The sequence below is a fragment of the Glandiceps talaboti genome, chromosome 6 (genome assembly GCF_964340395.1).
Source record: "Glandiceps talaboti chromosome 6, keGlaTala1.1, whole genome shotgun sequence".
Taxonomy (NCBI): Eukaryota; Metazoa; Hemichordata; class Enteropneusta; family Spengelidae; genus Glandiceps; species Glandiceps talaboti.
In genome coordinates this window covers 21,825,592-21,843,358 of record NC_135554.1, presented here as the reverse complement: position 1 = coordinate 21,843,358, position 17,767 = coordinate 21,825,592, and the positions used below count along the sequence as shown (strand labels likewise).

Sequence of the window (17,767 nt, the reverse complement as noted above, 5' to 3'; positions counted from 1 at the left end):
ACATGTGCCAAAATAAAACAGTGTATAATATAGTGATGACGTTTATTGACACTGGATAGTTCTTTTCAGTTTTAGCCATCGTTCATCCAAAAATCAATCTATCAATCAATCAGAAACATTTTTAAAACAGCTGAATCCAGTTTACATATTGGTTGTAATATTCAAAAGACACTTTACCAGAAAATGCAGTAGTGATCTTAAATACCCTTCCTTGTAAAAAGATATTAGTCTTTATGCCTCCCATGAATTTATCAAGAGTTGACTGAACTCTGATGAGGGCTGCAAGAAGTCCAGTGATGGGTGCCGTTTTCAACATGTATCCTGATTGAAATGTAGCAACTAGATATACATGTAGCCAATAAAGTTCACTCAGGTCCTGCGAGAGTCATCAAAGTTTTAAGGCTATGTAAGACATAACTTTCATATGTAGAAAGCTATTAAAAAAGGACAAGGGCCAAGGTAAAACACGATTTTAATCTAAACGTTAAATACTTTCGTTAAACTTATGTCGTATCAAATTTCTATTGATGTATGTTTTGAAATCACATGAAAATATTCTTATCCATACAGCATTGGCAGGTTCATACATGTGCATTATCTCAACAATCCTGATGTAATTTTGGCATATACGCAAAAATTTTGTGATTGAATTTGTTTGGTTTGGTGTGGTTCTAAACTGCTATGCTACAATTGTCATGGTTACTACTAATGTTAATTAAACATGAAAGTATTATAACGTACAGAATTCTTAAGATGGAAACCATAAATAAAACAGAAAGATATTCAGATCAAGCGGAAGTCCATATCCCTTTAAAGGCCCACTCCAGATCAGGATTAAAAAATCTAGGTGTGAAAACTGGTTGTTTGATAGAGTTGTCAAAAAAGTTGATCCAGAGCAAAATAATGATGATCACATGTAATCCTAAGATAACACTAATGTGATGACTGGGATTGAATTGAAACAAACATGCTAGCCCTTTAAAGGCCCACTTTGGATTAGGATTAAAATCTGGGTGTGAAAACTGGTTGTTTGACAGAGCTATAGAAAAAGTTGATCCAGAGCAAAGGAATTATGATCCCATGTAATCCTTATTAAGATAACACTAATGTGATGACAGGGATTGTAACATAACAAACCTTCATGTAGGTAGTAATTAAGACATACATGAGTTCATACAAGATTCCACCTTTGAATGTAAAACCACTAATCTAATTACCTGCAATTGGAACATAGCCCTTTGATACACTGCCTCCATATAGGTAGTGATGACATACATGAGCCTGTACAAGACACCACCCTCGAATGTAAAAAACATTAATGTGATGACCTGTCCCGGGATTGAAACATAGGCCTTTAAGACACTGCTCCGATATAGGTAGTGATTAAGACATACATGAGCCCATACACGACACCACCTTTGAATGTAAAAACCATTAATGCGATGACCTGTCCTGGGATTGAAACATAGCCCTTTAAGACACTACCTCCATATAGGTACTAGGTAGCGATTAAGACACATTGCCTTGATATACCGGTATAGTGAGTGAGTCCATACAAGATACCACCTTTGAATGTAAATACCCCTAATAAGTAGGTAACTGCTACCAAAGTTCATCATGCATACTAGTAAGACTATCAAACAAGAAACTTATACAGTGACTTCTGTGTGAATAAATCATAAAACGCCAGTTCTTGTTGTAATCCACAGTCATAAAACCACGTTTAAGGTACCAATTAGGCGATTCATGGCAAGAATTTTGTCTAAGTGGGGTATGTTTTTATTTTAGGATCATAGTTAAATTTGTGTTAGTAGTTCCTTTATAGCTTGATCCTGCGACCATTTGGGCTGATTTAAAGAGCGGAATTGCCAGGGTAGGTTAATCAAATTTCATAATATGGATGTACAGTGTTGTGTTCTAGTGACAGATTGTATGGTACAGCATGACTGGGCATACCAGTACAGACCTCCAACTAGGGTATCACATAAGAATGTTTAACAATGTCACCCATATCATAGCATAGCCTGACCCCCAGACAGGCCAAGGTGCTGTGTTACATATTTTAAACGACTATAAAAATGTGCCAACTCACTTGTTCTTTTTTATGATATTTATATGAATTGGCACTCTGCGGTGGTACCATGTCACCACTTATGGCCAGCTTTTAATAATTCATATCACACAGGGAGTATAAATCATAACATGTTTGTTGACAGTAGCCAACACTCGTGTTTCCTTCATTGTAATATAATAGTGTTTAGACATCCTGATATGATAAATATGGACATATAACATCATCAGTCTTCCAGAAGGTTTAAATTTATACTTTTACAACTTATTTGGTTACAGGTGAAATATGTAGTGTACTATTAAAAGTTACAGATATTTTCAAGGTCATTGATGGAAAATTTTGAGGGATGGGGTGACTGATATAGAAGTCTGGGTATTGATACCACATATCTTTTATCTATATTCAGGGTTTTTTCCGTCTCTCGTAAACATACCAAGCATTGGTTGTAGTGTGTTGCCTAAAAAAGGAATCACTCGTCAGGTTATTAAAGAGCTAATTTTGTATTACGGGTTAGTGTCTTACCGTGTATCAAGCCAACATTTTCAAGAATGCAGTCCCCAAAATGCAACTATTTTCAAAAATAGAGTGGCAGATTTCTTTGCTGTATATTCATAATAGCATAGTCCAACATTAGGCAATAACAACTCTGTAAGCTCTCCCCAGAGTGATTTCTTCCTTCTCTGTGAGCCATAGTAAACGTCATCTTAATCCAACCCATATTTTATACGCATTTAGGCCTTTAAGAAGACACAGCCATTTCAGCTTTGGTTAATTTTGGTTTGTTTTTTAATTACGTTGGTAGTGTTGTAAGAATGTTGGACCAAAATTACAATGTATGCCAAGAATTTTTTTTTCAATTTTGTATTGGTTATTGAAATTTGAAGTAGATTGTTGAACAAAAAGTTCAACGGTTAGCAAGGAATTTTTAAGAAAAAAAGTAACGTGAGCCATTTTGGGTTGATTAAAATTGAATTGTGGCAGTAGTATTAAAGGGACACAGTCCAACTTGTGACACTATTTTGTCTAAATGTTGAATATGTAAATACAAGTTATCCAGTATTATATTTGAGTCAATTATTTTGACTGAGTTTAAGATCTCCGTATATCTTTGACACATATGCATTTTCTGTACAATTCTGACATCAACAGTAATTTTGGGGTATGCCCCAAAATTATGTCATTGAATCATTCATTTGGTTGCCTAAGTGGTATGTTACAGGTCAAATAGTTATTATTGATGATTAAACATGTTTCTGTTAGTACAATAACATAATTTCATATAAAACCAATACAACATGAAAAAATATGCAGATCCCGCCCATGTTCCTTTAAGATTGTTGTGCCAAAATTAAGACAATCTGCAGACGTCGTACTTGCGATTATATACCCAGATTTTGTTTCCATCAAAATTTGGACATAAAAAAAATAAAATCATTACGTATTCTTCAAACTGAAACCACACTTCTATGTGTTCAATATCCTTACAAAAAAATTTCTTGATATTTATGTTATTTCATTATCAAAAAAAAAAGTATTTGAGTATTTGTCGATATTCTGTGCCATGAGAGTTGAATTGAATAATTGGCAGATTTCCAAGCAATATAAGTGTAGCGGAATGATTTTAAATTTTTTACGTCACTGTAAATCCGTAGTTTCCTCTGACATGTTTTTAGCACAACTTTTATACAATGGTTTGAGAAAAAAAAGATAATAGTATGATGATATAAAACCATTGATATGAGAGTCCACAAGGGTTAATGCAACACTATAATTGTATTTTGTATCTAAACTACACATAGCCGGAACTGTCTGAAAAGAATTTAATGCGACTAACGCTGTCCTTATGTTACATCAGGGATTATTTCTCTCTTTTGTTTACATCTGTCACCGTGGCGAAATAACGTCACATCAAAGGTGACTCATAGTTCCACTGACTGTTACAAAATTAGAGTAAATTTTATTTTCAGATTAGCATGTTGCTTTAAAAGATTACTAGCAATAAATACAGATCACAATACATCTCTGCATCCTGTTTAAACTGCCAAACATTGTGGTCACCTATGGAAGTACACATACCTACTCTACCCCTATCCCCATGCACCTCTGGCATGTCGCCAGCTCTAAGTACCAGTAGAGTGAAAATATTGATTTCAAAGGTGTTTTCACTGTTGAAAGTTTAACTATGTATCATAAATTTGTTGAAAGCTTCATAGTTTGATTTTTGATTGTTATCTCTGAAATTTTGAATTTATTTCTTAAAGGAACGTTCTTATATCTGTTTAGTTATCATACCTTATCTGTCTGTTATCGCAATAATTGTAAGGAGATAAACCAAAGATTGATCATACGTTTAAAAACAATCTCACAGTTTCCTAGGTAAGAAATATTACTAATTTAAACACCTTTTCCTCAAATAATTTTTTTGAGATGACAAACTCTATTAAGTATTTTCTTTGTGTGATTGTGTGAAAATGTTGATAAATTAATGTATGTCAGATCAATAGAATTCATATTTAATGTTGATATCTTTACAAGCTGAATGAAGTGAGTGGTGTATTGAAATTTATGAGAGACATTACAATTTGAATGTTTAATTTGACTGTACAGTTAGTCCAGAATATCAAGTATGACATATCGCTATTGACGTTCACTATATCAATTTTGATGCCACTGTACAAAAAACATTGAGAATATCCCCTCCACTGTCTATGGTTTAACGTATCTATACAGAAAGTTCAGTATATCAAGTTTGGTGTATCAAATATGACAAAAGTCCAGTATGTCAAGTTTGACGTATCTATACTGAAAGTTCTGTATATCAAGTTTGGCATCTGTTGAGAAAGTTCAGTATATCAAGTTTGATGGATCTATAATACTGAAAGTAGAGTATATCAAGTTTGGCATCAGTTCAGAATATCAAGTTTGATGGATCTATAATACTGAAAGTTCAGTATATCAAGTTTGGCATCAGTTCAGAATATCAAGTTTGGCATCTGTTCAGAAAGTTCAGAATATCAAGTTTGATGGATCTATAATACTGAAAGTTCAGTATATCAAGTTTGGCATCAGTTCAGAATATCAAGTTTGGCATCTGTTCAGAAAGTTCAGAATATCAAGTTTGATGGATCTATATGAAAATTTCAGTATATCAAGTTTGGCATCAGTTCAGTATATCAAGTTTGGCATCTGTTCAGAATATCAAGTTTGGCATCTGTTCTGAAAGTTCAGAATATCAAGTTTGATGGATCTATAATACTGAAAGTTCAGTGTATCAAGTTTGACTTTGTCATCCATTATATAAGAATGGAAGTTGTCCTTCTGACATCATCAGGGTCCCAAAACTTTGCAAAAAACACTGAATTTATCAGAAATATAACAATATGACTTGCCCTATTTTGTTATAAAGGTTCTATAGTAAAAGTGTGTAAACTTCATCAAATTTCACCTTCTGCTATTGGAGTTCTGGAGACATTAACATTAACACTGATGTTGGTGACTCTTCTAAAGGAAGATTAAAACTTGAAAAGGGGTGTAGTGTAAACTATCTCTCAAGAAGTGGGATACATGAAGTAGTTTACTTTAGAAAAACCGATGGTGATGATAATGAACTCCAATAACTGAGTCCAATGGTATAATGTGGTTTCCCCAGGTAGAGGCCATATAAACCATCTACATGGTCAATCAGACAAAAAACCCAGGGGATGGGTTAATGGACTATTTTTAAAAAGACTGTTCTCTCATAAGTCTCTGGAGTAATCTACTATTGCCGTAAGAAGTACCACACACCTTTACACCAACAAGCATAAGTGAAATGTGTGTTTGGTGTAACCCTCCTTAATGTAAACACCTATCTGGTCTCTCAAATTATTATGGTTTTTGCACCTATCTGTCAATGACACATCAGTGGTAGTGTTTGGAGTCAATACCAAGCTAGTTATCAGGGAGACGACCTTGGCAGCTTATGTTCAATGCAACTAATGACAGGTATAAATAGTTTCCTTTTTTTAACCGATCAGCTAATTTTCAATAAAAGTTCAGCTTCTATCCTTCAGATTTCTTTAGTTGTGATGACTGAATTGTCTCCCTATTCTGATCGATAGACTTGACTTGACATGCATGATTTATGGAGTGCACTGAAAGAATAAAGTCACTACCAGTACAAGCGCAGTTGAATAGAGTTGATAAAGATAGGTAGGTTTTGTCCTATTTTTACAATTAACAAGTAGGGAATATTAGTGGTTTTGTGGTACTGATGAGCTTGTTCCAGCATTCCCAGATGGAGTACCCCAGAAGCCATAGTGACCTTCCTGAGGTTATAGAAGCAGTACATTATGGTAATTAGCTTGGGTTGCTAGCAAGAGTGCAAGTTCTGTAGCTAGAGACATCTCTAGAATACCCAAGTTTGCAAAATATACATTTATTTCCTGATAAAACAAGTATGGATAGAATGGTATGTGAGACAAACTTAGTACAAGCAAGTTGTCACTTTGAGGCACTGCTGAGTAGATGAGTTTTGCAAAAATGAAAACTACTTATGATAAACGTGAGTGAAAATTTTTATTTACTAGTGTGTGGAAAAAAGTGTAGTATGAGGATATTATATCGCTTGACTTGTATTGCTGGAGTAAATGAGTGTAATAAATGAATTCTTGTATTCAGGCAGACTGAGACACACAAGTCTTGGAGTAGTAAATGAGACAAACTTAGTACACGCAAGTGGCATCACCCAATGTACACGAGTTGGAAAAATATATTAGTTTTGAAACATCTAAGTTTCATGTGGGTACTTTGATTGTATGTGAAGATTGTGATGATCTCATCAATGGTATGCAAATTAAGTGTAGAAATGTGAATTTTGGTTTTAAAAAATGAGTCAAACTTAGCACGAATAAATTTGGAAATATTGCCAAAATACAGAAATATGTAAATTTTCATATTTTGACAAAAAGTATGAAATCGCCACAAAGCAGTAATGCTATAGGGTAGTCAGCATAAAGGTCAAGATATTTATTTACGAGTGAAAAAATAGGTGTGCAAAAAACAAAAAAGGTGTGTAATTGTCCAACAGAAATATGTCAATTATTTATCAAACTTGAGAAATTGAACATAAACAACTCGCACCTGTAAAATAGAACAATACTTTTAAGAGGTGTGGAGATTGAGTCTAAAGTGTACTCTGACCAAACACGTACCTTTTGTATCACTGTTTACTTGTTTTTTATGATAATGGCCAGATTGTCATATCTTCAGACCATATTAATCTGTGTCCTGGTAATGAGGTGAAAATTACAGTAATTGAACAAGAATTTGAGTTATGTGAACTGTAAGGTGATCTTTATCACTGTTACAGTCCAACGGTTTGTCTATCAACATATGACACACTATAGTCCAATATTTTGGCTGCCAGCAAATGACACATGACAGTCCTATACTTTTCTTACCAGTAAACAACACATCAAAGTCAGGTAATGTGGTTGCAAGCAGATGATATTACAGTCTTTAATAGCTTGCTTGCCAATGTAAGACACGTTACAGTTTGATAATTTAGCCATCGATATACATTATAGTTCAAAAGTTTGCCTGTAAAGGTATGATGACACCATAGCCCAATAGTATGGCTGCCAATGTGTGATATATTAGAGTTCAATCATTAGCTTACCAGTATAGTGTATAACAGATTAGAGCCTGATAATTTGGCCTGATAATTTGGCTGTCAACATACGATATATTAGTTTGTCTGTCGGCGTACCTTAAATTACAGTTGAATGGGTTGGGTAGTTTGCCTGCCAGCATATGCCTTATAACAGTTCAATAGATTTGCCGACAGCATACAACACATATTTATACAAAAATGTTAGCTCCTCATTATAATTCCGCAAAGCATCTTTCCACTAAAAATTTATTTCTCATATCATTCCTCAAGTAACATTCAAAATCTATCTGCATTTGTCTCAAAACGTGTATCCCCTTTTAGATATTTACTCAATATAGCAAGTGTGAGCAACAGCGTATGACACATTTTCATACATGTACAAAGTTGTAAATGTCTATTGCAATTTCACAAAGAATGCATCCCACCCAAATTTTCTGTCTAATATTTTCTCATGTAAAATTCTAAACCAGGTGTACTTCATTCTTCTGAAAAAATGCCCTGAAAACTTATCCTCACATATTATCTCAATATATAGCAAGAGTGATGAACAGCGTACGACACATTGTTTCCCGCCAAAAAATTCTGTCCTGTCTGTATTAACATTTCTTATTTTATAGAAGTCTGAACTTGTCACTTTCCTTCCCCAAAAAAATTCTTTTACCATGAAGATTTTTCACTATCTAAATATTATCTGAATAAAGAAATAGTGTGATAATCTGTGAGTAATTATATATAGCTATGGTTGCTTGGAGTTCTCAATGAATTGTAATCTTCTGTTATGCTGTTTTGTTTTGACATCTTTGTTTGTCGTGTTTTCTTTTTATGTGTATATGTGTTATTTTTAGTGAATAGAAATGGCACCCCTTTAGTTGTTGGGTAATCACCCATATTCAGAAACCATAATAACATTGCTTTTGGTAGTTTCTATTGCCATTTTAGCATAGAAAGTAATTCATTGTTGTGTATCAATAGAGAATGGATAACAGGTGTGAACGGTCTTTAGAGAACCACTGAGAGCATTTACAAGGGGACAAAACTTGATATGTAGCCCTGTATAGCTGTGAATTTCTGGTATTCTGTGTCAGGTAGCAGACCTGTGAATTTCTTCATTAAATAATACTTCAAAAACTGTTCAATTCAACAGACCAGAACAGCACTTGATTACTTGTGACTTTTTTTTTTAGATTAAATTATTTTCATAGCTCACCTGTGGCTAGCTTTGGAACCTCAAATACATGTCCTCTTCACGCTTGACTTGGTCAAGTTCATTGAGAATGCAACAGACTTGACTTGGCACACCTGGCTGGCTTCAAAGAGGCACGGATGGAAGCTCACAAGGTTGCCAATTTTGTTGTTCAAGTAATTGATTCTCAAACTATATACACTCCATCAACTCGGTCAATATTTCTACATGGGCTACAATAGAGAGTGGATTTGAGACTGAGTAACTGTATACAGTACCCATTAGTTCATAGGTAAACATCTATTGGCAGCCAACAAACCCAGGGGATTTTAACACCTTCATGAAATGTAATGACAACAACAATGTAGGGATGTGGACAGGCTGAGTTAACACATGTGTCAATCATTAGCCTTCACATTGTAGTTTACAAAGTTAGGTAGTGCAAAGATGTAGAGTTCTCCTCCTCCCCAATTGGCTAAGAACTCAAGGAAAGGTCTCATCTAGGCCTTCTCCTCATATGGCATTTTCCATTGTGGCAGCAAAAAAGGCATTTCTGAACTATAGCTCAGACTCAGAGTGTAGTCAAACCAATCCCCCCCCCCTTCTTATCTAGGCATTCTCTATTGGTTTCATATTCTAGCTACAGTGAATGGCTCTCCCAAGACTTATAATGAAGACTGTAAGACTGTACGCCCCCACCCCCACCCCCACCCTTCCACTATGAGCTAAGAACTTGACAAGATTTCATCTAGACCTTATCCTTTATTGGTTTTCCAAGAGTGCTGTATTTGCAAATTGGAGCAGAGAAAATATTTTAGCAAAGAGTTTCCCAAGATTTCAGGTACTACGTACTGTACTTAGAAAGTTTAGCAACATGAGACCTCTGACAGTAGACCCCCATTGAAGCTTTCATACTGCATTCAATATGTTGCCTCTCCAACAGCATAAATCATGTTTATAACAACAAAAATAAAGCGAAATTCGCAAAACTTTACGGGGTAAGGTTATTGTGTCAGTGGAGTTTAGATAATAGATGTATCAGTATTTGACAAATAGATGAAGGGTGCAAAGGAATTCTTACCTATTCTTATCTTCTCTGGCTATCAGGTGTAGTGATCCACAAGTTGTGACACAGTAATTACAAAGTTCCTGCTCAACCTGCAGAGCGTGAATTCATGAGTTTCACACCCAGTTAGGTTCGTGTGAAACATCAGTGAGGAAATCCCAAGAAGGACATGCATTAATGCATGGTCGTCTCTCCGTGTAACAAACGAACCATAAATTTTCGATCCCCAGAACTGCTCATGTGTGCCGAATTAGTCCCTCTCTTTCTTGCAACTGAGTGATGACTTCGTCAGAAACTGAAGGGTCATCCGAACTACCATATATTATAATTTAATGAAGAAACAGACCATCTTTGATGAAATTGCATCTGGTTGTAGTGAAAACCGTCAGTACCTAACCTGGTAAATAGCTTTATCAATTATCCAATCGTTGTTCAACATGCCAAGCTATTGTTGAAAAGGCCTGAGAATTACCAAGATCAGGCTGGTATGCACTTTGCGTCTTTGTCTAAGTACAGACAGTGTGGTGGACTTGCAAAACTTTTTTTTTTTAAATGAATACCATGTTTATATACACTGGTGTGTTTGCTCTACGCTAGAAATTCAGCACTGAGTATCTATATGGAAGAAGAATACAATGTTAAGACCTAAGTTAGCACCTCCACAGCCCCCAAGGACTCTCCATACATTCCAATCCATTATATTATGCTTGTAGTATGTTTGTATTAGAAGGAATCTCAAGTGAGCTAGAGATTACCTTGACAGGTTAGAGAAGAGAACCTCTGAAGTTTTTCATAATGGGTTTGTTACTGAGCTTCAGTTTGAGGGGTGAAAAAAAACTTGATGGTGACTGCCAGGCTTATCAAGTCATGTCAGATCCACTTGTCTAAGTGTTAGAGTGACAAGTGGAAAACAAGTTAAGTACACAAACAAGAAGGAATGTGCATGAGATTTAGAAGAAAATAGAGACAGGCAGCTGCCGGTCTGAAGATGTAGGTGAAAGAAAGGCTAGGGTCAGACACAGACATACATACATTTGCTGTCTGCCTGACAACAATCTTATCTGAGCTATCCCTGTGTGACTTACAGAATGACAAACAGAAATTGATATACTTAGTTTGGTATCACTAAAATAACAAAAGGTGGTTATGGTGCAGGAATAATGTAGGAATGGAATCCCTACTTGTAGCGGTATTCTGGTAATAGGTATCAGATACCTGAAAACTGGTGCCATTTATTCTGAAGTTGTAACCACAATTCTAATGAGGAAAAAGTCTATAATTTACCTGCTTATCGCCATGACAACACAGAAGAGGAAGTCAGTTGATATCTATACAGAGATATTATTCCACAGTAATGTTTTTATTTAGCCAAGGAAAATATGAGTAACATAAGGGGCCTTGTCACTACGAGTCAAAGACGAGTAATTATTCCTCAATATTGTTTGACATTTAGCCAAGGAAAATATGAGTAACATAAGGGGCCTTGTCACTACGAGTCAAAGATGAGTAATTATTCAATATTGTTGTCATTTAGCCAAGGAAAATATGAGTAACATAAGGGGCCTTGTCACGACAAATCAAAGATGAGTAATTACTAGTATTCAATATTGTTGTCATTTAACCAAGGAAAATATGAGTAACATAAGGGGCCTTGTCACTATGAGTCAAAAGATTAGAAATTATTCTTCAATATGGTTGTCATTTAATGATTTAGCCAAGGAAAATATGAGTAACATAAGGGGCCTTGTCACTACGAGTCAAAGATGAGTAATGGTGATTTGTAGGTATTTTCCTGTTGAACGATGGAAATGTTGGAGATTAATATAGTTTTACCTTCGCAAGTTTAATTTAAGACAAAAATGGGGAAAATAATGATAACTAAATTTTGGATATTTCGATCCCAACAGAACCAATGACATAGGTGTGCAATGTCATGTGACATAGGAAAACCATCTAGGGTATAAATTCCATATTTTCTGTTCAAAGATGTACTTTCAAAGAGGCACAACTTATCGTGCATGTGGCGTGACGAAAAATATTGAGGAATCTAAACATGCTGGTGTACGTGTTGGCTTGTCTTGTTTGTTGAGGAATCTTTTGACTACTGGTTGTCTTCAGTCATATCACAAGGGATAAAATTGAAAACAGAAAACAGACAGTAAGATACAGACAACTCAAGGCCACTTTTAGCCAACTTTGATTATCTTTGGTATAAATATCCAACCTAGCAGTGAGTCTAAGGATAAGCAACGGGAGATGACAAACTGAAAAACAAGGATAAAAAAACAGGAAAAACACACACTGAGATGTTAAGAAATGAAGGCTGGACGTGTCGTCAGATTGTCAGATTTGATGAAAAAAAAATTGAAAGACGTAAAAACGCTGTAAATGATGCACTCTTTCCTTTCCTTTTGCATTTAAAAAAAAAAGGAAGAAATGTTGCAGATACACACTGATTACAACAATATGTAAATAACACTGTAAGGTGATCTAAGACTTGTTTCTTCTAAACTTACATGTTTATGTGTTTTTCATCAGCTTTGTGTAGTGAGAAAAAGTTCAGAATTCGTGACTGAACTTACTTTATCAGATTTTAACCACCCCACTTAGGAGATCAGAGTTGAGAGTTACTTCAACACATGATGAATTGTTTCATATTAGTACATTTCACTTACACTGTGTATCCATCATACAATGGAAGTCAGTTGACTTCAAACAAAAAAAGTTGTCTGGTGCAACAAAACTCCTGCTACATTTTTTTTGTCATCTTTTCCAACATAAATCCTACCAACACTGCATATTTTTATCGCCTGGTGTGACAGATCATACCAACATTGTTTCATTTTGTCATCTGGCTCAAAAAAAATCTTGCAACGCTGCTTCTTTTCAACATCTTGTATGACAAAAATCATACTAAAAATACTATGTGTTGACATTACCAATACCATTATTATAGCAGATTGTAGCCAAATCACATACATTGTAACAACATATACTTTCTTCAGGTATGTAAATGAATTAAAATGTAGCAATTGTTTGTTGTACCAGGTGTAGCAATGTTGGTAAGATTTTTATTGAGCCAGACAATAAGATTTAGCTATATTAGGGTGACTCTATTCTTTTTATGTTTCCCATTTCTTTTTCATGGCAACTATGGGTCGACCGGTCGGTCAATGTAAAAAAATGTAAAAAAAATGTAAAAAACGTCTTCTTTATGTTTCTCTGCCTTTCCTTTTCCTCCTCTCTATCTTCTTTTTTATTCGATTCCTGGTAACAAACCCTTTCCCAGCTTCTCTACACAATTGGCATGTTCTTAGTCCCCCTACTTGAATAACTTCCATCATGAAAGAAATGCGCTGTTCATGAATAAGTGTCGTCGTCACCACCATGACTGCAGATGACGCAAGAGTCCAGATAATTCCTTATTCTTGCCAGAGAGGGCACTGTTCAGCAAAATATTAAGGGTGGGCGAAAATAAAAACATTTTTTTTATTTTGATGTCGGAGGTGAAAATTTGGGTCAGTCGGAAAAAAATGGCATCACCCTTAGTAAAACAATAAGATACAGCTATGTTAATTTTTGTGAAGCCAGACGATAAGATGTAGCAAATGTTTGTAAAAATTTATTTCTCCAGATGATGAGGTTAAACAATACTGTAAACCTGGAAATTTTCTCTAAAGACGTATTTTCACTTATTTTCACTGGAAAACAAAAAACAAGAAAATACTAGTGCCTAAAATGTCTTCTTGTACATGAATACGATGTACCAGTCTAGTAATTTGTAAACATTAGCCTTTGAGAACTAACTCAAGACTAAAATCATAAATTTGCTAGTGGTGAAAATATCTTATTAAGTAAGATTTTTGTTGAGCCAGACATGTTTCAACATAACTGGCTTGCATTGTATTGCTTGTTTTGTGAGCATTTAACCTGTCTAGGAATGATTTCCAACGCTGTCTGTGAGGCAGCAACCATATGTCAGACTGTCTGCCATTGGTATGTGCAGTATCCAACGTTGTTATTAGACCATCACATCTGAAGTACCTACAAGTCAACATTGGATGACTTCCAAACCTCAATTCAAAACATCCTTATTACACGTGTAAGAGAAATGTATACTGCATAGAGTTTTAAAAATCACACTATTGTCTGTCTGTGTTTGTTTTCATTCACCATAATCTTACACTTTGGAAGCGTGTATCACATCAATTTTTTTGTTTTTCATGGACAGCACGATATGATTGTTTATCCCCTGTGCCAAAAGACTGGCTACATCTTGTCTTCAACTTTCTTTGTTTTGCTACTTCTGTTTTCATAAACATGTATATTTTCGATGCAAAACAGTAATGTCAGAAAAAGGACATTGTATGAACATTTCTCACCCTTCACTTTCTGACTTTTATATGTACACTGGCCCTTTTCCCCCATTGATAATGTTGATGTTGCAAAGTCCAAGATGGAAGATTTTAACTTAAAGGCCCAGTGTGAATTAGGATTAAGATTTAGTTGTCTGACAGAACTATAGAACAAGTTAGCCATGAACTATAGAGCTATCCTCTCTAATCTTTATAGCCCCACTGATAACATAAAAATAATCCAAGAGCCAGTGACTGAAACTATGGAGTCATGATGGGCGAATGTTAGAGTGGCCGGCTTGGAATCTGCAGGTTGCAGTTTCAAGCCCCCATTGATACCATTTGTTTATGAGTGGCTAAAGTCTTTGGGCAAAATTTGAACCACGACTGTGCCTCAGTCAACCCAGCTGTATAATTGGGGACCTGGTAGGATAGAGGTTGCAATGTGAATGCTTTAATCCTATGTGCTTATAAAGGCTGCAATGGATTGTATGCTCCCCCAGAGAGTTGAGGAAGTATAAAGGGCCATTGTGCCACTATAGATCTGAGCCAGGGGTAATAATTGTAAAGTGCTTTGAGCACCCAGACTGGGTGGGAAAACGCTACATAAAAACCAATATTATTATCATTATAAACCCTGACCTTTAAAGGCCCAGAATTCTCTTTGTTCCTCATCATCATCATGGCAACGTGTGGTTACGTTAGTGAGTTTCCTAAGCTTTGGAACCATAATCCAAAGTCGCTGCACTGGAATTCATAGTACATTTCTTACAAATCATGAAAAATGGGCTTACAGGGGATGTACATTTAGTTGTCATTAAAAGATGTATGAGCAGCTTGAGACATGATAACCTGTTGTAAAGGTACCTAGATCATTCAGCCTGCAATGTTGAACATGAAGTATTCTCCAGTATGCACTGTTCTTGGAAAGCGAATCAAAGTGGGTGACTTTGGATTATGTTTCCCCCCAACTCTCTTCTGGGTTGTCTCATAGTAGAGTCCCCAGCAGTTGGAAGTCTGGGTAACCGAGACTAAGTTAAAGCTAGTTTGAAACTTTCAAGTACAAGTTAAAAGTCGCAATAACCTTTTGGTCAGTCAAACAAAATACAAAACATGTTTGTGTGTTGTTAATTGTTCTCTCTGAACAGCACAATAGGGATGCTAAATCCCTCTTTATGTTGTGAATACTCTCGTGATGAAAAGAAATGGCATTTTAAACAACTTCAAGAAATAGTATCAAAGTGGTTTTTGTATTCTAAAGGCCATCATTACTGTTCTTGAATGTTACAATCATCACCTCCAAAAAAGGACACCTCCTCCTGACCTTCAAGGAAGAGGTCAACGACTCTAAAGCACTTTCAAAAAAGGAATCCTGAGGTGAACACATGTCACAGTAAAATGAAGACATTAACTTTTTTATAATGTTAGCTTAGTTCAGTGTTTTTTATAAGATAGGGGAATCCTGAGTAGCACAAAGGGGAAACTGACATTGTTTCCCCATATAATCTACCATAATTTTGTTCAGTAACCTCGGTAAAATGTATGGTGAACCCTGGTGGATTTTACCTACTTACCACCCTTAGCGAAAACACTGGTAGGGAACCCTTGTAAAATGACTGGGGAATTCTGGTCGATTTTACCTACTTACCACCCTTAGCGAAAACACTGGTAGGAAACCCTTGTAAAATGACTGGGGAATTCTGGTTGATTTTACCTACTTACCACCCATAGCAAAAACACTGGTAGGAAACCCTGGTAAAATGACAGGGGAATCCTGGTCGATTTTACTTACTTACCACCCTTAGTGAAAACACTGGTAGGGAACCCTGGTAAAATGACAGGGGAACTCAGGTAGATTTTAGCTACTTACCACCCTTAGCAAAAACACTGGTAGGGAACCCTGGTAAAATGACTTAGAAATTCAGATAGATTTTGCCTACTTATTGCCCTTAAAATAAACACTGTAGGTAACTGTCACATTACAATGTAATACTTACACTTTGCTGCAGTTGATCGGTTTTCAATGTTACTATGATGTTGAAAATTAATGAATAACTTATCTTTTTGGTATGGATACCACAAAGTTGATCCATATTTTAATCATCTTGTATAATATAAAGTTAATGCAGTCTAGACTAAGTTAATTCAGAATACATTTCTGTTGCTGGTTTAAATTTAAAAATCAGTGTTACTTTATGGAAACTATATGATGTATGTGCTTATCATGCCAAGCCTCCCAGCAAAATCTGAACGAAATACAACTTCACAGTATTCAAAAAAATGATTGCAATCATTGTAGGCAGTGGTTAAGTTCATTGTTCCCAAACAACACAGAACAACAAGTAAAGAGTAAATATTATACAGTATACATTTTGTATATGGAATTTCCAAGGAAATATTTTGATTGGTGATCTCTCAACACAAAAGAAAGAAGATCAGTTTGCTGGAAGTTTCCATGGAAGTGTGCCAATTTTTGTTTTCGCTAATCAACACAAGAAATTTGCCGTAAATATCCAGGGCAAATGCTCTGATTGTCGTTCTTTCAACTCAAAGCAAGAAAGATCAATTTCCTTGAAATTTCCATGGAAGTGTCCTAATTTGTGTCGTATCTGCACAAAGCCAGAGAGAGGACAACACATGACCTTTGAGTGGTTGTACAGAAAGATCACAGTGAATTTATCAAGGTTCCTGTAACAAACTTGAAATGACAAGTAAAAAGAACGGTCACAATACAAAATAATTCAATAGAAAACATAATTATTATTCTGAGTAAAAAAGTTACACAGTTGAATCATTCATAGCATTGTAAAGATTCAATGGTTTATATTACATGACAATTATCATTGTTATCAAAAAGACATTGTCCGCAGTTTTCACAATGGTGGTGTTAAAAAAAAACAGTTTTGATTGAGATAGAACAGTGGAAGTTCAATGAACTCTTGTTGTAATTTCTTTGTAGGTGGACTGAACTGTGCTGCATTTACTGCCGGTATTGTAGAGGCTGTACTCAATGGTTGTAATTTTGTAAGTATATAATATATGCATGCATATATTTAAAGGGGCACAAGCTGAGTTTGTATGTTTTTGGGATGTATTTTTTCCTACATATTAAAACTCACAGTTACTGATGTATACTTGACCATCACTTACAATAGGGAACTTGCAATCCAGACTAAGCATGCTCAGACACAAAGGCCTATGGGATTATCTGTGGTTATTGTAATACCTAATCTGGAGCTACTGATAAAATTAACCTCCCACAATTGTCGGGGTAACTGTGAATTGATTATTTGTGGTTACAAACAATGTATCAACATTGTTTACAATACTAATTGGTTAGTATTTATTATCACATTTCCCATGATGCAACATTCAACATGGCGGGTTTGCCAGTTCCCTTTTGGCTGAACTCAAAACTGGTATTAGGATATCTTATAAA

General features: G+C 35.4%; 1 protein-coding gene across 1 annotated transcript in view; it reads left to right on the top strand.

Annotated features, from left to right (window-relative positions):
• Positions 1-17,767, top strand: part of LOC144436562 (trafficking protein particle complex subunit 5-like) — a 38,284-nt gene that overhangs the window by 13,223 nt on the left and 7,294 nt on the right. Inside the window, exon 6 of the mRNA XM_078125379.1 lies at positions 17,288-17,352. Within this exon, the coding sequence (XP_077981505.1) occupies positions 17,288-17,352 (65 nt within the window). The remainder of the gene's footprint in view (positions 1-17,287; positions 17,353-17,767) is intronic.